This window comes from Phalangium opilio, unplaced genomic scaffold (genome assembly GCF_054372755.1).
Source record: "Phalangium opilio isolate 3A_F unplaced genomic scaffold, DU_Popi_V2 ptg000070l_1, whole genome shotgun sequence".
In the NCBI taxonomy this organism is placed as follows: domain Eukaryota; kingdom Metazoa; phylum Arthropoda; class Arachnida; order Opiliones; family Phalangiidae; genus Phalangium; species Phalangium opilio.
Genome location: NW_028324182.1, coordinates 4,429,269 through 4,447,510, shown reverse-complemented (window position 1 = coordinate 4,447,510; position 18,242 = coordinate 4,429,269). Strand labels below are relative to the sequence as shown.

The 18,242-nt window shown below is 36.9% G+C and overlaps 4 protein-coding genes across 8 annotated transcripts in view; 2 read left to right on the top strand and 2 right to left on the bottom strand.

Moving 5' to 3' along the window:
- LOC149661182 (uncharacterized) overlaps window positions 1-3,324 on the bottom strand; it is a 45,834-nt gene extending 42,510 nt beyond the window's left edge. For all 3 annotated transcript variants that reach the window (XM_089842641.1, XM_089842640.1, XM_089842642.1), the window contains exons 1-2: window positions 1,960-3,324; window positions 1,418-1,893 (exon numbers count right to left, since the gene is read on the bottom strand). The gene's annotated coding sequence lies outside the window, so the exon portion shown is untranslated. The remainder of the gene's footprint in view (window positions 1-1,417; window positions 1,894-1,959) is intronic.
- Window positions 3,325-3,637: 313 nt separating this feature from the next.
- On the top strand, window positions 3,638-4,778 carry LOC149661181 (EEF1A lysine methyltransferase 1). Its single transcript, XM_089842658.1, has 4 exons — window positions 3,638-3,905; window positions 4,024-4,106; window positions 4,168-4,460; window positions 4,529-4,778. Exons 1-4 carry the CDS (start codon window positions 3,774-3,776, stop codon window positions 4,663-4,665), a joined length of 645 nt encoding a protein of 214 aa, XP_089698784.1. The 5' UTR covers window positions 3,638-3,773; the 3' UTR covers window positions 4,666-4,778.
- On the bottom strand, window positions 4,649-5,904 carry LOC149661180 (mitochondrial pyruvate carrier 2-like). Its single transcript, XM_089842665.1, has 5 exons — window positions 5,696-5,904; window positions 5,580-5,620; window positions 5,430-5,514; window positions 4,948-5,059; window positions 4,649-4,880 (listed from the first exon to the last, which is right to left on the bottom strand). Exons 1-5 carry the CDS (start codon window positions 5,781-5,783, stop codon window positions 4,835-4,837), a joined length of 372 nt encoding a protein of 123 aa, XP_089698791.1. The 5' UTR covers window positions 5,784-5,904; the 3' UTR covers window positions 4,649-4,834.
- Window positions 5,905-6,124: 220 nt separating this feature from the next.
- S6kII (Ribosomal protein S6 kinase II) lies at window positions 6,125-18,014 on the top strand. Of its 3 annotated transcripts, XM_089842630.1 has the most exons (18): window positions 6,143-6,559; window positions 6,625-6,712; window positions 6,921-6,980; window positions 7,046-7,189; window positions 7,259-7,340; window positions 7,411-7,491; window positions 7,564-7,643; window positions 8,793-8,899; window positions 8,975-9,223; window positions 9,285-9,373; window positions 10,265-10,432; window positions 10,531-10,652; window positions 10,783-10,944; window positions 11,256-11,345; window positions 12,024-12,182; window positions 12,245-12,601; window positions 12,692-12,835; window positions 15,705-18,014. In XM_089842630.1, the coding sequence occupies exons 2-18, from the start codon at window positions 6,641-6,643 to the stop codon at window positions 15,831-15,833; spliced, it is 2,295 nt and encodes a 764-aa protein (XP_089698756.1). In that variant the 5' UTR covers window positions 6,143-6,559; window positions 6,625-6,640; the 3' UTR covers window positions 15,834-18,014. The 3 variants fall into 3 exon arrangements, with proteins under 3 accessions (XP_089698755.1, XP_089698756.1, XP_089698757.1); XM_089842629.1 differs by having other exon boundaries at window positions 6,125-6,712; XM_089842631.1 differs by having other exon boundaries at window positions 6,155-6,712; window positions 10,810-10,944.
- The last annotated feature ends 228 nt before the right edge of the window (window positions 18,015-18,242 follow it).

Sequence of the window (18,242 nt, the reverse complement as noted above, 5' to 3'; positions counted from 1 at the left end):
GTTAATTTCTTAAAGACCTTTCAGTTTCAAAACATCGTGTAGATTATAATGCATACGTATGTTGTACCAAATTTCTTGGATTTATTCGGAAACCGATTCGACCTACCCAATGTAGTTCTGAGGTAATTTAAGTAGCTAACGTAACCTAACATTCAGTAAATTCGTCAATGCTATAGACCTATAGGACTGGAAATTTGCTTAGTTAATAGTTACGAATTGCTTCTGCTTTCCTGACTCCATTATCAGGTAGGCAACAGTAACATTGGAATCAGAAATACGCGCGTATTTATGCATAGTTTCGAATCGATCAAATTCCCGCTTACAGTAATCTACCCTAATTTACGATCAAGCAAGCGTGTGACACGAGTTAAATTAAAGCTTGTAAAATGCGACTATGCGAGAAGGTTCACAGCGGCAAAAACGTATGAATTCAATTGATTGATACGACTACGCCTTTCGTCTTTAGATCAAACTCGGATTGACTCTCCTCAAAGTTTTTTTAGATAGATATGTACATAGTTGAGCCAACATTCAAGGAGAAAAAGATATGAAGTCTCTTTGGAATATTATATGCAAACTCTGACTTCGAGATAAGTCCTCCCCGTTCAATCTCGACACCGACCTCTGATGGATGGGAGCTTAGCATTACCATTTTATCGACAATGTTTTTCTTCTCCTCTCACGAGAATTTCCTCTCGAAGAAATCTTTTTAGATTAGGGGAGACCTGGAAAAACTATTCCTCTACCTTGATTACGGTTTCATTTTATACCTCTGTATATTTTAGTCGAAAGATTTCAATATACACGTTTTGTTAAAATACACATTGACTAACCATGGACTTTAATTCAAAAGAGGACGAGAAAAGAAGTAATTTTTGCAGTAAGCTTAGAGGAATATATCTATTTCATTTTTTTGCCCCCCCCCCCGCTCCTACCTTTAAACAGAAACATTGATATACCAGAAAAATACAGATCTTAATTTTTTACGCTTGTGAGTGGCAATACACCAAGTTTTCCCCTTCCCTAAACGGTTTGTAAAATCCATGGTCTTTCCAAAAAGAAAGAATTCCCTTAGGAAATTAATATACCGCTATATTCCTTAAAAATTTAATTTGCATATTTCATTAGATTTATCTCCGCTTTTACCGTTATATAAAGTTTATTTTTATTAAGGGTTGTTTGAAGAAGGGAACGTCTTATATCGCGGCATGGTATTTTTACGCGTGCAATCTATATTAGTTCAATTTATTTATTTTGATGTTTTTGTATTAAAATTCGTTCCATATGTTGGAAATTACTCTTTGAATTTTTTCAAGAGGAAACCGTTAAACTTAAAATTAGCCTCTGTATTGTCATCTTCACAACAACGTGCACTTATTCAGTTCAAATAACAGAACGAGATCAAAACAGTACCTACCAAATTGTGGTGTGATTTTTAGCAGTTTCTTGTATATTTGCGTCGTCCTTCTTGTTTCGTCGTTAATGACAAGTAGTCACGTAAAGGTTAGGCTAACTTTAGCGCAAATTTAATGATTTTTCTGGTTAATTGTTAAGTGATTTTGGGTTGGCTTCCGCCGGCGTTGTACAACACTCGATGCTGGAAAGACGGATGGAGGATGTTTGCCAAGAGGAGAGAGAGTCGCGGTCTTCCGCACGGACCTTTCGGTTCTTTACTTCTGATTTTTTGGGCTAGTGGTCGGTCTCGGATAAACACACCCACGCCTCTTTCGGGACATCCCACTTCACCCGCTGCCCCGAATAGAAACCGGCTCTTTCGGACGCTTTTCCCGCGCAAAGCGCTTGCGTCATTTCCATGGCAACCATCTCGCCCATCGATTTTTCTCCTACATCGCTCTTCCTAGCTCTCTTTTTTTCCCAAATTCACTCCCCACCCTATAATAATACCGGATAAAGCATTGCTCTATTATAAGCTCATTTTTTCCTCTTGGTAATTTCTACCTGTGGAATATAATGGATTTTCGCCCAACAAGGTACTGAAAAGGGAAAGGGTTGGAATATCCTATACTCCCAAAGTTCGTTCTTTTTTTTCCCTTGACCTAGAACATTTTATGAATTGGTTCAAAAATTTGGTAGACCCAAATAATTAGTTTATTATCGTTGGATAGAAGATAATTTTATTTTTAAGCGTTTTTAAATAGTTTTAAATCTTCCAGCAATCTAACGTCCAAAAATTCTTATATATTCCGACTGAGATTCAAAGCGTATATATTTAGTATTATGGTATCATTAGAAAGCGGACAATTTCATCTATTACACTCTCAAAGAATATTTCCCTAGCTTTCAAATTTTCACTTCTGGCGCCCCAAACATTAAAAAGTAAGGATAACTTTAAATGGAATCTCAAACTATTGCTAAGTACTTGAGACGTTGGTCTCTTAATTTACATGTCGATCTTCGTTTCATAAATCGTTGCCTACGTTAATCAAGGCCTGTGCGCGGTAGTTTCGAAGGGGCGACCATGGAGGAAGGATACGAGCTATGGGCTCTATAGGAGAGGCCAACTAATAGGCGCGCGAGAAGCCAAAAAGGGTCACGGTGGCGCCGCCAGACGGCGAGTAAAGTAACTAAAGTTTTAATGAAAATTCAAAACCATGTCGGGAACAACAAATCGAAACATGTGGTTAATAATTGATTGCAGCGCTCCTAACTGCAAAAATAATAAAGGAAACGCTAGAAATTTGTCTTTTTTCCGATTTCCCAAAAATACCTGTTTTTTACACGTTATAGAGCAATAATTTGTTTGAATTTTAGTTACTTTACTCGCCGTCTGGCGGCGCCACCGTGACCCTTTTTGGCTTCTCGCGCGCCTATTAGTTGGCCTCTGCTATAGAGCCCATAGCTCGTATCCTTCCTCCATGGGGGCCACTGTAAAGAAAAGAGACTCCTTATTTTTTCTCTTTTTTTGCCGCGAGCATTGAGTTCAGATACATATATTAGAACTCAATGGCCGCGAGATGAGTAATTTCTAATTCCAAGCGCGCGAAAATGAGCATTTCAAATTCCAAGCACGAGAAAGTAACAAGTTAAAATCTGCACCGCGCACAGGCCTTGATTAGCGTAGGCAACGCATAAATGAACGGTCCTTAATGTCGTCTGCTACTCTGCGTAACTTCTCTGAAAGTCTGAATCCATGTAGGGGGCACTCGGTAGAAGTTACCCCTTGTCCAGCTCAATTTTATCAGGGATAAGGGAGTTGAGATGGATTGGAAATGATGATGGGCTACCTGCGGCACCGTATCTCTCCCAATGTACCTCGCGCACGCCCCTACCCTTCGGTAGGCGATTGCTAAGTGCTGCCGCGTAGCGCCATTTTATTTCTATGAGAACTAGCTTCTATTTTTAAGATAGAGGGAACGCCCTTTACAATTTCGTCCAGTACGACCCTACCTAACCGCTGAGGATGCTGGGAGGACTATGGTGCCGTAGGTGGGGGTACACAGGCAACGCTATAGGTATGGGGGTTTCCACTCCATTCCTCTCTCCTTCAAGATTTTATAGCAGACATTGTTAGTGGTGTTTTCAATTAGCACCATGGAGCAATATTTAAGGAGATCTAGATAAAAGGGTATTCACTTTTCAGGAAGCATTCAAGTTTACTCCAATATAAATACTCCATTGGAAATCTGAGTAGGCGCTAGAAATATTATTTCCCTGTAACCTGTTTTATATATTCGAAGTTCTTGGGGTTGGGTGCATGCCGATTGTTAGTTTGTTTATTAATTATTTCTGCAAATTTGTAATTAATAATTTTCATGGAAGAAGTAAGCGACGATGATTTTCCAAAATTACCACCAGATACTTTAGCAGCTCTTAAAGAGTTTTATAATGATGAAGAAGAGAAGAAGCGTAAGGAAATGGAGAAAACCGATTTTGAAGAAAATTGGGTAAGAAAGTTAAGCCTTGGCTTCCCTTTTTCCTTTCTTAAGGACAAGGCTTAGGTAACTGTCAAAATTGAAAATCATGCACTCATAAATTTTAAATCCACTTTCCCACGTGGTATAGCAACTAAGCCAGTTTTGGTATGATGATCAAACAGCTGATTCGTTAGCGAAAGAAGCTCTTAAAGCTGCAGGCTCAAGTGGAAGGTAATTAAAAATTGGTTTTTCCAACTATTATTGTTCATTTATTTAATAAAGTCCATTACAGAATTGCTTGTATATCGTGTCCAACCATATATAGAAAGATTAAGAAACTCCAAGAAGCCACCACTAAAGAAAATGACCACAAAGTGGTCCTTCTAGAACATGATAAGAGATTCGAGTGTTTTGGGGAAGATTTTTTGTACTATGATTATAAGGAGCCTTTAAATTTTCCCGAGGATCTGAAAAGTTGTTTCGATGTTGTGTTAGCTGATCCACCATTTCTTTCTCAAGAATGTTTAGAAAAAGTTGCGGAAACAATCAAGTTTTTGACCAAAGATAAAATAATTCTATGCACAGGTAAGATTACTGTTTAAATATCATTTAACTATTTTATCTACAAAATATTCTGTTGTCCCACGACATAGGGGCAGTTATGGAAGACGCTGTTGGTGATTTGTTAGGTCTTCATACTTGTAAATTTAGGCCTACGCATGAAAAAAAATTGGCCAATGAATTCAAATGTTATAGTAATTACGAACTGGATATCGACTTTAACAATTAAATTTATTATAATTAATAATCTTGTAACCAAAGTAAATCTTGTCTCTAAGGTGGGAGTGGACTGTGTATTATACATAATATATTCATACTTTAATAACAAATAATATCATTTTATTTATTTTGTCTTTGTCTTTGTTGAATCTCAATATTAACCCAACAAAAAAGTGGTATTAACTATTTTGCTCCACAGGTTTACCTTTCAAACTTTGCCTGTAACTAAAAAACAAAAAAAAAAAACGTAATTAGCCTCATTTCAAAATGTCTGAAATGTTTATATAGTTACTTATAAATGCGATATAATTGGTATAAACCAGTGGATGCAACAAAGATATTAACACTGAATAAGCTGTAGTTTTTTGGTGTGATTACCATGGAGTATCGTGACCAGATAATTCCTACAATATTGATATGTTTTAGTTAAAAATAGGCCTAATCCACCTTATTCCCTTTCGCAGGAAGTTAGGCTTAGCTCGCAGGAAGTTAGGCCTAGCTCGCAGGAAGTTAGGCCTAGCTCGCAGGAAGTTAGGCCTAGCTCGCAGGAAGTTAGGCCTAGCTCGCAGGAAGTTAGGCCTAGCTCGCAGGAAGTTAGGCCTAGCTCGCTACTGGAAGAAATTCGTCTGTCGTCTGCTACAAAAGCCAAAAATATGAACTGTAGCGGACGACAGACCAATTTCTTCCCCTTACTCACCCCCATGAATCCCGAGCTAAGCCTAACTTCTGGCGAAAGGGAATAAGGTCAATTGGTAGGTAATTAAGTCTATTTACCAGTAGCTGCTAAAGCACCAGATTGTGAAGGACTTAGTTTTTCAGCTGGTCTTTTCAGATCACTAATACCAGCAATAACCAGAGCCTATAGCGTATTTATACTTTAGCTTATTTATTTTGCTTTAATTTAAATATGAATAAAAAAAATACCCATTTAAATGCGGGCGCCCAAAAGAAAATAGTTTTGGGGCCTGTAAAAATAGAAAACAAATTGATTAGGCCTATTTTACAGACTCGTCCTTGAAGGGATGTTTTTAAAATTTTACCAGCTGGATGATTCCATAGCGGTCGTAAAGCTCCTGGAACAAATTTATCGGCAGTAGCGATTACTGTTTTATATAAAGCCGCGGACATTTTAAATTATTTATATAAATATTATAAGAATTTCGGTTCAATCTTTAATAAAACGGGATTCAGTCCGCGACGAAGTATCAGAGTAGAGGTCAAAAGGTTCTCCTCCCCCCCTTCCTCGAAAGAAATAGGTCTGTGGGGCTGGACACGACGAATTCCAGTATGATGATTTGTAATTTTTTTCTTAAGATTTTTGAGATTACGGAATCTATTCATCTAAATTTCTGTGATGTGAAAATTTTCGTCTTTTAAATGTGATTAATTTTTCGATTTTATGTAAAATGTATGGATTGTTTAAAAAAAGCTGCCGACACCACGACGAGGTAGTAGTTTCTGATTGGACGAGAGACGACTGGATATGACGTTCCGGTCTGCCGCCGGAAACGAGAAGCCGATTGGCGGTGACATCAAACAAACATCGTAGACAGTTCGCGGACGTTATGGATGTTGGTTGTCTATCGTAAACGTGAAAGAAGGATGGTTGTAACTTGTTCCTTAATTTTTAAAATATAAACGTTTTACAGTCGGTATTATTACGGTCAAAAGTTGCGGGTTTATTTACAACGGCAAACAGTCCATTTGATTAGTAGGCTTAGAGCCTTCCTGGAAAATAGGTTTGGTCTATTTCCCGTCCCCGGCTTCGTAACTTCGAACGCGAAACTTCCGTTGTTATTCCGAAGCCAAGGCTTATGTCATGGTGTTGTGAAACAGTGAACGCTAGAAAACATTGAAATATCTCCGCTTCGAGTATTTTCTGTCGACCCATTTAATATATTGCTGTAATAATTATTGAAAGTATTCGGTTTTAATGTTAGGGTTAGAAAATAATAAACATTTTTGATAGTACGTATGAAAAAGAAATGCCCTTAGCCCCACATCTGGTTGACCCATGGCAACAAATGCCCATGAAACATAATAATCAAGTTGCTCAAGTAAGTACTCTTTAATTAATTTTATAAACCCTAGATGTACGCGAGCTATTTACCTTAAATAAGGAAATTACGCGTTTAATATACTCAAAGCCTCGCAACCTATATACATAGATTATTAGCCCTTGTTTGTTAGTCACTAATGAGAAAAATAGAACATTTAAATCGTGGTTATGTTACTTTTTATTCAATTTAAACTCTTTTGGTCAAGGGGTCTACTCCTTGCAGCGACGAAATGGCTGTAGACGAGCCAAATGATGATTTGCCCCAGGTAGATCAGAATGAGATTTATTTTAAGATATTTTTAATTGTAACTGTAGAATTTAAATATAATAGGTTGAGGATATGGAAGGGGTGAATGAGATTGAAGATGGTATGCATGAGATTGAAGTAACTAACGTTACCAAAGAAGGGCATCCAAAAGGTGACCCTAATCAATTTAAACTTCTAAAAGTATTGGGTCAAGGATCCTTCGGAAAAGTATGATAATATTACAACGCAAAAGACTTTAGGACCTATTGATTGCTTATAAAATTTTGCCCAAATAAGGTATTTCTCGTGAAAAAAATTGTTGGGCCTGATGCTGGAACATTGTACGCCATGAAAGTTCTTAGAAAAGCAACCCTTAAAGGTACCTTTCTTTAGCAATGTCCCTTTTATTGACAAAGTTACAAATATTTTACCTTAAAAATTTACGATAGTACGAGACAGAGTGAGAACTAAAATGGAAAGGGATATTTTGGCAGAAGTCAGGCATCCCTTTGTTGTTAGACTTCATTATGGTATAATTTTTCAATTTGTTAGGCTTTAAAATCAATTAATTAAGCTAATTACGGAATTTTGGGTCATTACAGCTTTCCAAACTGAAGGGAAATTATATTTAATCTTAGATTTTTTGAAAGGTGGTGATTTGTTCACCAGATTAAGCAAAGAAGTGAGCTTATTTTAATAGGGGTGTGGGGGTACCTGATACCCGAAAATGACATCTTTTCCAACTCGGGGTAATAAAAATATTCCTCCCCCCCCCATTACCCGTGTCAAGCTGAAACAGGTTGTCGGGTTATTCGCGGGTAGAAAAATGGGAATCAGAGGTGAAAGGGGGACCACCCACTGTCCAGTCATACAAGGTACTCGTTCTGTGGTAGATTCTTTCTGAGACAGACTAGAAAGAATCACCCAGCGCGACACAGTGGACCGTTGGACACACATACATCATCCCATTGCCAGTATTCTGTGTTGAAATAAGACTAAGGGTTAAGAACTTGTAGAAAGCGGAACCAAAAGTCAGAGAAAGCACCAAAAAGAAATAAATTAAGAAAGACCATACATTGAACTTGAAGAACCTAGAATTGAGATATAACTGTAAAAATAGTGTACTCAAGGGAATTTTTGAAGGAAGTATCTATCTATTTATTTATAAACCTAATTAGCTGAAAAAATTCGGGTACCCACCCCCATAAATATTCCTCCTAACTTTTGATACCCGACTGTTACCCGACAAAAATTCGGGTACCCGCCCCCATAAATATTCGTCCTAACTTTTGATACCCGACTGTTACCCGACAAAAATTCGGGTACCCACCCCCATAAATATTCGTCCTAACTTTTGATACCCGACTGTTACCCGACAAAAATTCGGGTACCCGCCCCCATAAATATTCGTCCTAACTTTTGTTACCCGACAAAAATTCGGGTACCCGCCCCCATAAATATTCGTCCTAACTTTTGTTGCCCGACAAAAATTCGGGTACCCGCCCCCATAAATATTCGTCCTAACTTTTGATACCCTACTGTTACCCAACAACCATTTTTCGGCTGAGCCCAATTACCCGAAATCCCGACAAAAATTTGGGTACCCGCCCCCATAAATATTCGTCCTAACTTTTGATACCCGACAACCATTTTTCAGCTGAGCCCAATTACCCGAATACCCGACAAAAATTCGGGTACCCACCCCGATACCCGAGAATAATATTTTTGATTACCCGAACTCTATTCGAAATTGAAATATCACTACCCACACACCTCTTACTTTTAGAGATAATTTGTTGTATATTTGCTTGAAAAAAATTATAATTTTTAGGTCATGTTTACTGAGGAAGATGTTAAATTCTACCTTGCAGAGTTAGCTTTGGCGTTGGACCATTTACATGGCTTAGGCATCATTTATAGAGATTTAAAACCTGAAAAGTATTTCGATATAAACGTTACGAGCCATTTTTTTTTTTTCGCAATTTATTTCAACTTTGGGGGTTATTTTCTCAGTATCTTATTGGATTCTAACGGTCACATTAGTTTGACTGATTTTGGTTTAAGTAAAGAGGCTCTTAATGACCAAAAAGCCTACTCTTTTTGCGGAACGGTGGAGTATATGGCTCCCGAAGTTATAAGTCGTAAAGGACACACTACAGCCGCGGATTGGTGGTCATTCGGTGTTCTCATGTTTGAAATGTTAACTGGTGCATTACCTTTCCAAGGTACAAACAAAAAGGAAACCATGACCATGATTTTAAAGTGAGAATCGGGATACCGCGTTACTATGATTGGAAAGATTTAAAATTGATTCGTTTTTCAGAGCTAAGTTAGCAATGCCCCAATTTCTAAGTCCAGAAGCTCAAAGTTTACTTAGAGCGCTATTTAAAAGAAATCCTGCCAATAGATTGGGTAATTACACTCTTATAGGAACTGTAAAGAAGACATTGGCGGGTGGCTAAAATTTATTTGAAATATGTCACGGCAACGCTTGACGTCGGACTGAACACCTAGGCCTTGTTTTTCCCGAGATTGCATTGTCAATAACAGGCTTAGAAATAAGGTTTATTTTTGAACTAGTCCTCCGGACCAGAGACCCCTGATGTCTTAAATATGAAACTGGTCCCGGGACCAGTGACCCTTCCCCTATTTATTTTTCTACTGGTCCCGGGACCAGTGACCCTTCCCCTATTTATTTTTCTACTGGTCCCAGGACTTGTGGTCGTTCCCTCTTCTAAAAAAATCTCTCTCGGCTTAGGGTTGTATACACAGCTGGACTCCTGGAGTCGAAATTTATGTTAAAATGAAAATAATTAAAGAGGCCCCCATATCAATTTTTAATTAAAGTAGGAATTAATAAACTAGTCATTGGGACCAGTGACCCTCACGTTTTGAATAAAAAAAGTGGTCCAAGCTATTAATAAACTGGTTTTTGACCTGTAAACCTGTCTTATTTCCTAGCCTGGTCAATAACACAAAAATTTTGAAATAAAACAAGTCACGTAAATACAGTTTCTGTATTAGCTACTTGTGGTTGAGGGTGGCGAGGGCGTGTTTGTTTCGGTTTTGTACAGCATTCGTGTTTTCGAACTCATTAAAGTAATATTCTAGATGGTTCAATGGTTTGGGTACACGAGCTAACTAAAAAGATCTTTTCTTCTAACAAAAACTAAGTTTCTTTGAGCCACGCCCTCTCAAGTCATGTGCCTCTGACGTATTTCAAATAATTTTTACCTACCCGCTGATGCCTTAATTCTTTATAATCCCACACGTGACCAATATTAAGTTAAAAATGATTCTTAGGATCGGGTCCTGGTGGAGTAAATGATATCAAATCCCACTCTTTTTTTGCCACAATTGATTTTGAAAAGTTATATCGTCACGAGGTCAATCCTCCTTTTATTCCGGCTGTATCTCGTTCGGATCATACTGTTTACTTTGACAAAGAATTTACAAATCGAACTCCAGAAGGTAATTTACTAATTCAATTGTTTCCTGTAAGAAAACCGCGTAAAGTAGTTAAAGTTCTAGTTGTTTTTTTGTTTCGATTACTTTTGGTCGCGATATAGATTCGCCGGGAGTTCCACCTAGCGCTAATGCTCACGAATTGTTCAGAGGTTTCAGTTTTGTCGCTTCTAGTCTCATAGAAGAAGGATACGAGAATAATGCTGAAAATGAGCCTTTAAATAGGGTACAGATTAAGTTTTAATTTTCTAATTAGCGGGGTTCATACATTAATTTTTTATATGAACCCTGATTAAGCGTATTAATTTATTCGTAGAAATTGTTGGGGGCTATTTTTAACAATTTTGTTTTAAAAGTTATGCACTTGGTGTCTTTCACGGCAGCTAAACGAAAGGAGATCCAATTTTAAGGAGTCCATATTGAAAGAATACGAGATTAAAGAGGAATTAGGCCACGGGGCTTATTCCGTTTGCAAAAGATGTATTCACAAGGAGACTGGGAAAGAATACGCCGTTAAGGTAATTAATAAATACTCAAAGACTTAATTAGCCTTATTCCTGATCAGCGCCACCTACCCATAGCGGCGACTTTGAGAACTACTGTAAGCGGCAAGCCAATCAGATGTCGCTAAAATCTGGTGACGTCACTGACTGGCACTCTCGGGTCTTACCAAAAATGACGTCACCAGATTTTAGCGACATCTGATTGGCTTGCCGCTTACAGTAGTTCTCAAAGTCACCGCTATGGGTAGATGGCGCTGATCAGGAATAAGGCTAATTGCGGTTAAGCTTTAAGTGAAAATCTTAATAATATTAACATTTTATTTTAGATTATTAATAAATCTAAGAAAGACTGCCAAGAAGAAACGGAGATACTTATGAGATACGGACAATATTTGAACATTGTAACTCTTTATGATGTAAGAAATTCAAATTGAAATAATTTTAAATTCATATTTATAAAATTATAGGTTATTTATATATTTTACTTCTTGTTACGTAATTACCAATGGAGTTATGCGCTGATAAGAAGTTAGTTAGTTAGTGGGTCCGTGGTGCACACGAAAAACAAGCAGGCTAGAAACAGGGAGAAATTTCTCTATCTCCTTCAAGCTAGAAATGTTTGTAGAAAAGATAGGCAACCAGCTTCAAACTCGATCTTATAGGTAAAGAAAGACGGGGATATGTTAGTTAGTAGGGCCGTGGTGCACACGAAAAACAAGGGGGCCAGAAACGGAGAAATTTCTCCTTGAAACTAGAAATGTGCATAGCTTCAAACGCTTATAGGTAAAGAAAGACGTGGGTATATTGGGTTGGGCAGGCTTTACTCAAGTTTTTGTGGCCCTATACATAGTTTACACGCAAGGAGGATTCATACCAGTTGCACAAGGAGACCAGGCAACTTAGAGCGTAAAATAGCAGACGATTTGACGCTCTAAGTCGCTTGGTCTCCTTGCTTGTGTTAATGGTAGGAATCCTCCATGCCTGTAAACTATGTATAATATTCGCCAGCTACTGTATTATAGAGTTATCGCGTTTTTATCCGCTGTACGACCTTAGCACAAGGCGTAATAATTTTTGCCGGTTGTAATTCTTAGATTTACGAAGATTCAACTTCGGTTTATCTCGTTATGGAGTTACTTAAAGGCGGAGAACTTTTAGACAGGATTTTAAATCAAAAGACATTCAACGAAAAAGAAGCCAGCGCCGTAATTGAAGTTATCGCGGCCACTGTTAAATATCTTCACGAAAATGGGGTAATATTAAACCAAAAATGATCAAGATGTTAAGGATTTCTATAACTTTTTTAACCTTTAAGGTTGTTCATCGTGACCTTAAACCATCGAATATAATATACGCTGATAAATCTGGCGCTCCAGAATCCTTGAGAATTTGCGATTTTGGTTTTGCCAAACAAATCAGAGCGGAAAACGGGTTATTAATGACTCCTTGTTACACTGTTAATTTTGTCGCGCCCGAAGTGCTCAAGAAACAAGGTTACGATGAAGCTTGTGATATTTGGAGTATGGGGGTCCTTTTATACACCATGTTGGCTGGTCATACTCCATTTGCCAATGGTCCCAATGATACACCGACTGAAATTTTAGCTCGAATAGGAGAAGGAAAGTTGGACGTTTCGTCTGGAAATTGGGCTCGAGTTTCCACTCCCGCCAAAGTATATCTTATTACGCGTTTTTTTTAACCGAAAATAGTTAATTAACTAGTAAATTAACCTATTTTTAAACTTGCTTTATTGATTTGTTAGCATTTAGTACAATGGATGCTTCATATTGATCCAAAGCAACGTTACAAAGCGATTGACGTTTTAAACCATGGATGGGTTAAGTATCGTCAACATTTGCCAGATTGTAACTTGCCTTTAGTTCGACAGGAGGCCCACTTGGTCAAAGTAAGTAGCCTTATCTTCCTCTCCTATTTTTCCAACATGTCCGTCCTAATTGAAATTGGAGGTGTCCTTCCCTACCCTGGGAGAACCGGTTCTTCTATTGTCCTAATCCCTTCAAAATGGTGGCGGACAATAAAGATATCAATCTTTCAATCCCGCTCCCCTATTTCAACATTCAAAGAAATGTAGGGGAATTTTTATAGCAAAAACAAGTATATACTGAAGTTACTTTTAGAATGGTCATAACGGGTGTCTTTAGCAGGATCTTAGTAGTTACTTTTATTTCGCTGGAAAAGTAAAAACAAATATATACTTGCTCCAAGGGTGGTCTTTTCTTTGCTGAGCTGCTCCAAGGGTGGTCTTTTCTTTGCTGAGCTGCTCCAAGGGTGGTCTTTTCTCTTGCTGAGCTGCTCCAAGGGTGGTCTTTTCTCTTGCTGAGCTGCTCCAAGGGTGGTCTTTTCTCTTGCTGAGCTGCTCCAAGGGTGGTCTTTTCTCTTGCTTCCTTATCTTCCTCTCCTATTTTTCCAACATGTCCGTCCTAATTGAAATTGGAGGTGTCCTTCCCTACCCTGGGAGAACCGGTTCTTCTATTGTCCTAATCCCTTCAAAATGGTGGCGGACAATAAAGATATCAATCTTTCAATCCCGCTCCCCTATTTCAACATTCAAAGAAATGTAGGGGAATTTTTATAGCAAAAACAAGTATATACTGAAGTTACTTTTAGAATGGTCATAACGGGTGTCTTTAGCAGGATCTTAGTAGTTACTTTTATTTCGCTGGAAAAGTAAAAACAAATATATACTTGCTCCAAGGGTGGTCTTTTCTTTGCTGAGCTGCTCCAAGGGTGGTCTTTTCTTTGCTGAGCTGCTCCAAGGGTGGTCTTTTCTCTTGCTGAGCTGCTCCAAGGGTGGTCTTTTCTCTTGCTGAGCTGCTCCAAGGGTGGTCTTTTCTCTTGCTGAGCTGCTCCAAGGGTGGTCTTTTCTCTTGCTGAGCTGCTCCAAGGGTGATCTTTTCTTTGCTGAGCTGCTCCAAGGGTGGTTTTTTCTTTGCTGAGCTGCTCCAAGGGTGGTTTTTTCTTTGCTGAGCTGCTCCAAGGGTGGTTTTTTCTTTGCTGAGCTGCTCCAAGGGTGTCTTTTTCTTTGCTGAGCTGCTCCAAGGGTGGTTTTTTCTTTGCCGAGCTGCTCCAAGGGTGGTCTTTTCTCTTGCCGAGCTGCTCCAAGGGTGGTCTTTTCTCTTGCTGAGCTGCTCCAAGGGTGGTCTTTTCTCTTGCTGAGCTGCTCCAAGGGTGGTCTTTTCTCTTGCTGAGCTGCTCCAAGGGTGGTCTTTTCTCTTGCTGAGCTGCTCCAAGGGTGGTCTTTTCTCTTGCTGAGCTGCTCCAAGGGTGGTGTTTTCTTTGCTGAGCTGCTCCAAGGGTGGTTTTTTCTTTGCCGAGCTGCTCCAAGGGTGGTCTTTTCTCTTGCTGAGCTGCTCCAAGGGTGGTCTTTTCTCTTGCTGAGCTGCTCCAAGGGTGGTCTTTTCTCTTGCTGAGCTGCTCCAAGGGTGGTCTTTTCTTTGCTGAGCTGCTCCAAGGGTGGTCTTTTCTTTGCTGAGCTGCTCCAAGGGTGGTCTTTTCTTTGCTGAGCTGCTCCAAGGGTGGTCTTTTCTCTTGCTGAGCTGCTCCAAGGGTGGTCTTTTCTCTTGCTGAGCTGCTCCAAGGGTGGTCTTTTCTCTTGCTGAGCTGCTCCAAGGGTGGTCTTTTCTCTTGCTGAGCTGCTCCAAGGGTGGTCTTTTCTCTTGCTGAGCTGCTCCAAGGGTGGTCTTTTCTCTTGCTGAGCTGCTCCAAGGGTGGTTTTTTCTTTGCTGAGCTGCTCCAAGGGTGGTTTTTTCTTTGCTGAGCTGCTCCAAGGGTGGTTTTTTCTTTGCTGAGCTGCTCCAAAGGTGGTTTTTTCTTTGCTGAGCTGCTCCAAGGGTGGTTTTTTCTTTGCTGAGCTGCTCCAAGGGTGGTTTTTTCTTTGCTGAGCTGCTCCAAGGGTGGTTTTTTCTTTGCTGAGCTGCTCCAAGGGTGGTTTTTTCTTTGCTGAGCTGCTCCAAGCGGGTAATTGTTTAAGTACTGTTAAGGGTAGTGATTTGAGGGGCTAATCACTCAAACGTTTTGTATGCTTATTAAGGATCACTTGCGAGTCGCGGGTAATTATTTAAGCACTGTCAAGGGTAGCGATTCGAGCGGCTAATCATTCAAACGATTTGTACGCGTATTAAGGGCTACTTGTGGGTTATGGGCAATTATTTAAGCATTGTTAAGGGTATTGATTCGAGGGGCTAATCACTCAATCATTTTGTACGCTTATTAAGTAAAAAAGGTTCACTTGTGAGTTGCGTGTGATTGTTTAAGCACGGTTAAGGGTAGCGATTCGAGGGGCTAATCACTCAAACGTTTTGTACGCTGATTAAGGATCACTTGAGTTACGGGTAATTGTTTAAGCACTGTTAAGGGTAGCGATTCGAGGGGCTAATCACTCAAACGTTTTGTACGCGTATTAAGGGTTACTTGTGGTTTATGGGTAATTATTTTAGCGCTGTTAAAGGTAACGTATAGAGGGGCTATTCACTCAAATATTCATTTCCTGTCGCGCTATTAAAATTATGTATCAGAAATCAATTTATTGAAGTAACTCGGTCGATATGCTAGATATAAATCTGATGAATTACGAGTTGTTTTTAATAGGATTGAATGCCTAATAATAGCTAGGGATCTAAATCATCTTGTTTATTACTATTACATATTGAGGTTACGATTTTAGGGTTAGGCCTAGTACTTAGTTCAAGAAAAGTTTGCCAAAATTCTTACGTCATTTTTTTTTTTTTTTTTCCACCAATCTTTTAAATATAAAGGGAGCCGTTGACGCAACATTTAGAGCGATTACAAATTACCCTAAAACGCCGAATTTAGAGCCAGTTTCCGCTTCCGAGTTAGCTCGGCGAAGGGCTAAAGGTCGCTTACAATCCTCTTCCGGAATTTAAAGGAAAACTAAATTGAACACTTTTAAAGACAAAATATAAGTTTAGTTTGCCGTTTTCCCAGTTTTTTTCTATTAAAGTTTAATGATTGTAAACGTGGGAGAGTATTTTAAGGGTTGTTTTCCATCGAAAAACTAAAATCATCTTTATCAACAAATTAGTTAAAATTAGTTAAAAAAAGAAAACCCTCAAAAGTCATCTCGCTCTTTAATATTTCATGTGCCATTTTTATTAACTGTGGGAAGTTCAATAGTGTAATTTAAATCGAATGAGTAATAGTTATAGCCGGGGCTTCGCTTAAAATGGTAAAACTAATAAATTAGAAATGGTTAAATTAAATTAAATTTAAATTAATCAAAACGTTATTGGTAAAATTGTCAGTAAGGGGAACTAAATGATAAAAAGTCTAATTTGTTAATTTCTAAAATCAGCGCGCATTTACTTTATAATTATAGAACGCAATTAAATTTAACTCCATCATTAAAGATTAATGCCGAGTTTAAGTTATTAGAAATTAATTTTTAAATTAATTTACTAAGTAACAGCGATTAAAATGGATATTAGATTTAATTTTTAAGGTAAGTAAATTAAGGTTTTGTTCTAACGCTGATTTGGGAAAATAAAACTTGTTAAAACTATTTAGACTTTTTTTTATCCCGAAGTTTCCCTTCAATTAAGCATAATATAATTAAAATAATTAAATAAAGAAAATTAAGAAATATAATAATTATAAAATGATCATTCTCCAATCTATTTTTGAAAACTTTCTCATGTTGTGATAATATAATCTATTTACTACCGGTAAATTCCTATTACAATATATTATATATAAATATATATACATACAATAATTAACGCTTAAAAGTAAAAATAAAATGGTTAAAATAATTAATAAAATTAAATTAAATTAATTAAGCTAGGGAGGGATATTTAGGAATTTATTATTCAATCCGTATATATATCTTTAATGAAAATGAAAAAAAAAAACAAATCGTCAATTTTAAACGAGTCCATAAATAATAATTCCTCTTGTTAAGTAATGGCTGTACATTTTTGAACAAACAAACAAACAAACAAAAAAAAATATATATATATTAATGAAGTTACTTACTAGAGTACAAATTAACGTTTTTAATTAAATTATAAGCTGTATAATTATCGCTTACAATAATGGGAAGAAAATAATTAATACGTGTAAATAATTATGTCCAGAAAACTTAATTTTTTTTTGTTTTTTGTTTGTTTTGCAAATCATTCTTGTTCGCGAATTAAGATTAGTTAATTTTCTAAAAGGGGTAAATTGCAAGCGAGCTTTAATTAATTAATTAATTAATTATCATTTTAAGATATCGTAATCTTAAAATAATACAAAATACACTACACAATTAACATATCGAAAATTAAAGGGATGTTTCCTTGAATTGATTTAGGCTTTTGCGGCTTTACTTTATTGCAGCTTAATTAATTAAGCAATTAAAATTAAATATAAATTTTAATCTTTCTATATTTGATATTTGTCGCCTATTTGTGTAAAATTTTTCATATCTCTTTGCTGTTAAGTGTTATTTACTAATTAATTATCGGCAAAAATTAAATGGCAAACTTAAAAAAATTAAAAGGCTAACATTACAAATAGTATTTAATTCAATATATATATATTCGTTCTAACCGGTGTTTTTTCTCAATATCAATATTTGTTTGCTGTTGCTTGGAGTAAAATATATATTTCAAATATTTTTGGCTATAGTAAAAATTCAGTCTTATTATTATTAACGTTAGCGGGCATCGATCAACTCTCGTTAATATGAAATCCGTTTTTTTCACTCACTTCAAAAGTCTCCCTTAAACAAATTTAACGAGTTAACCGCTATAATAATGTTTCAACAGGTACTTCCAATATAGTGTTTAAAATTAATAATAATTAATTAATTATAAATAATAATTAGGGGGGGGAAACAGCGTAATAGGATAAATATAATTTTTTTTTCTCTTGTGCCTTATTCCAATTGTTAACATTCCTTAAATTTTATTATTATAATTTTGTTTTGGTTTTATTTCTTTTTTTTTTTTTTTTCAAAATAGTGTTTTGTAGAAAAGAATAAATGAATGATGTAATCGATTTTAATTTAATCAATTGAAAAAAAAAGAATGATTTCAAATAAATTTTCATGTGTATTATTTTAATATTTGTTGATTTATATTTTATAGTGTTTTTCCAGGGACCCCATAGGTCCTATAGTACCTATAAAATCCTATAATTTTGGAAGTGTCTTATAAAATCCTATAATTTTGGAAGTGTCTTATAAAATCCTATAATTTTGGAAGTGTCTTATAAAATCCTATCATTTTGGAAGTGTCTTATAAAATCCTATAATTTTGGAAGTGTCTTATAAAATCCTATCATTTTGGAAG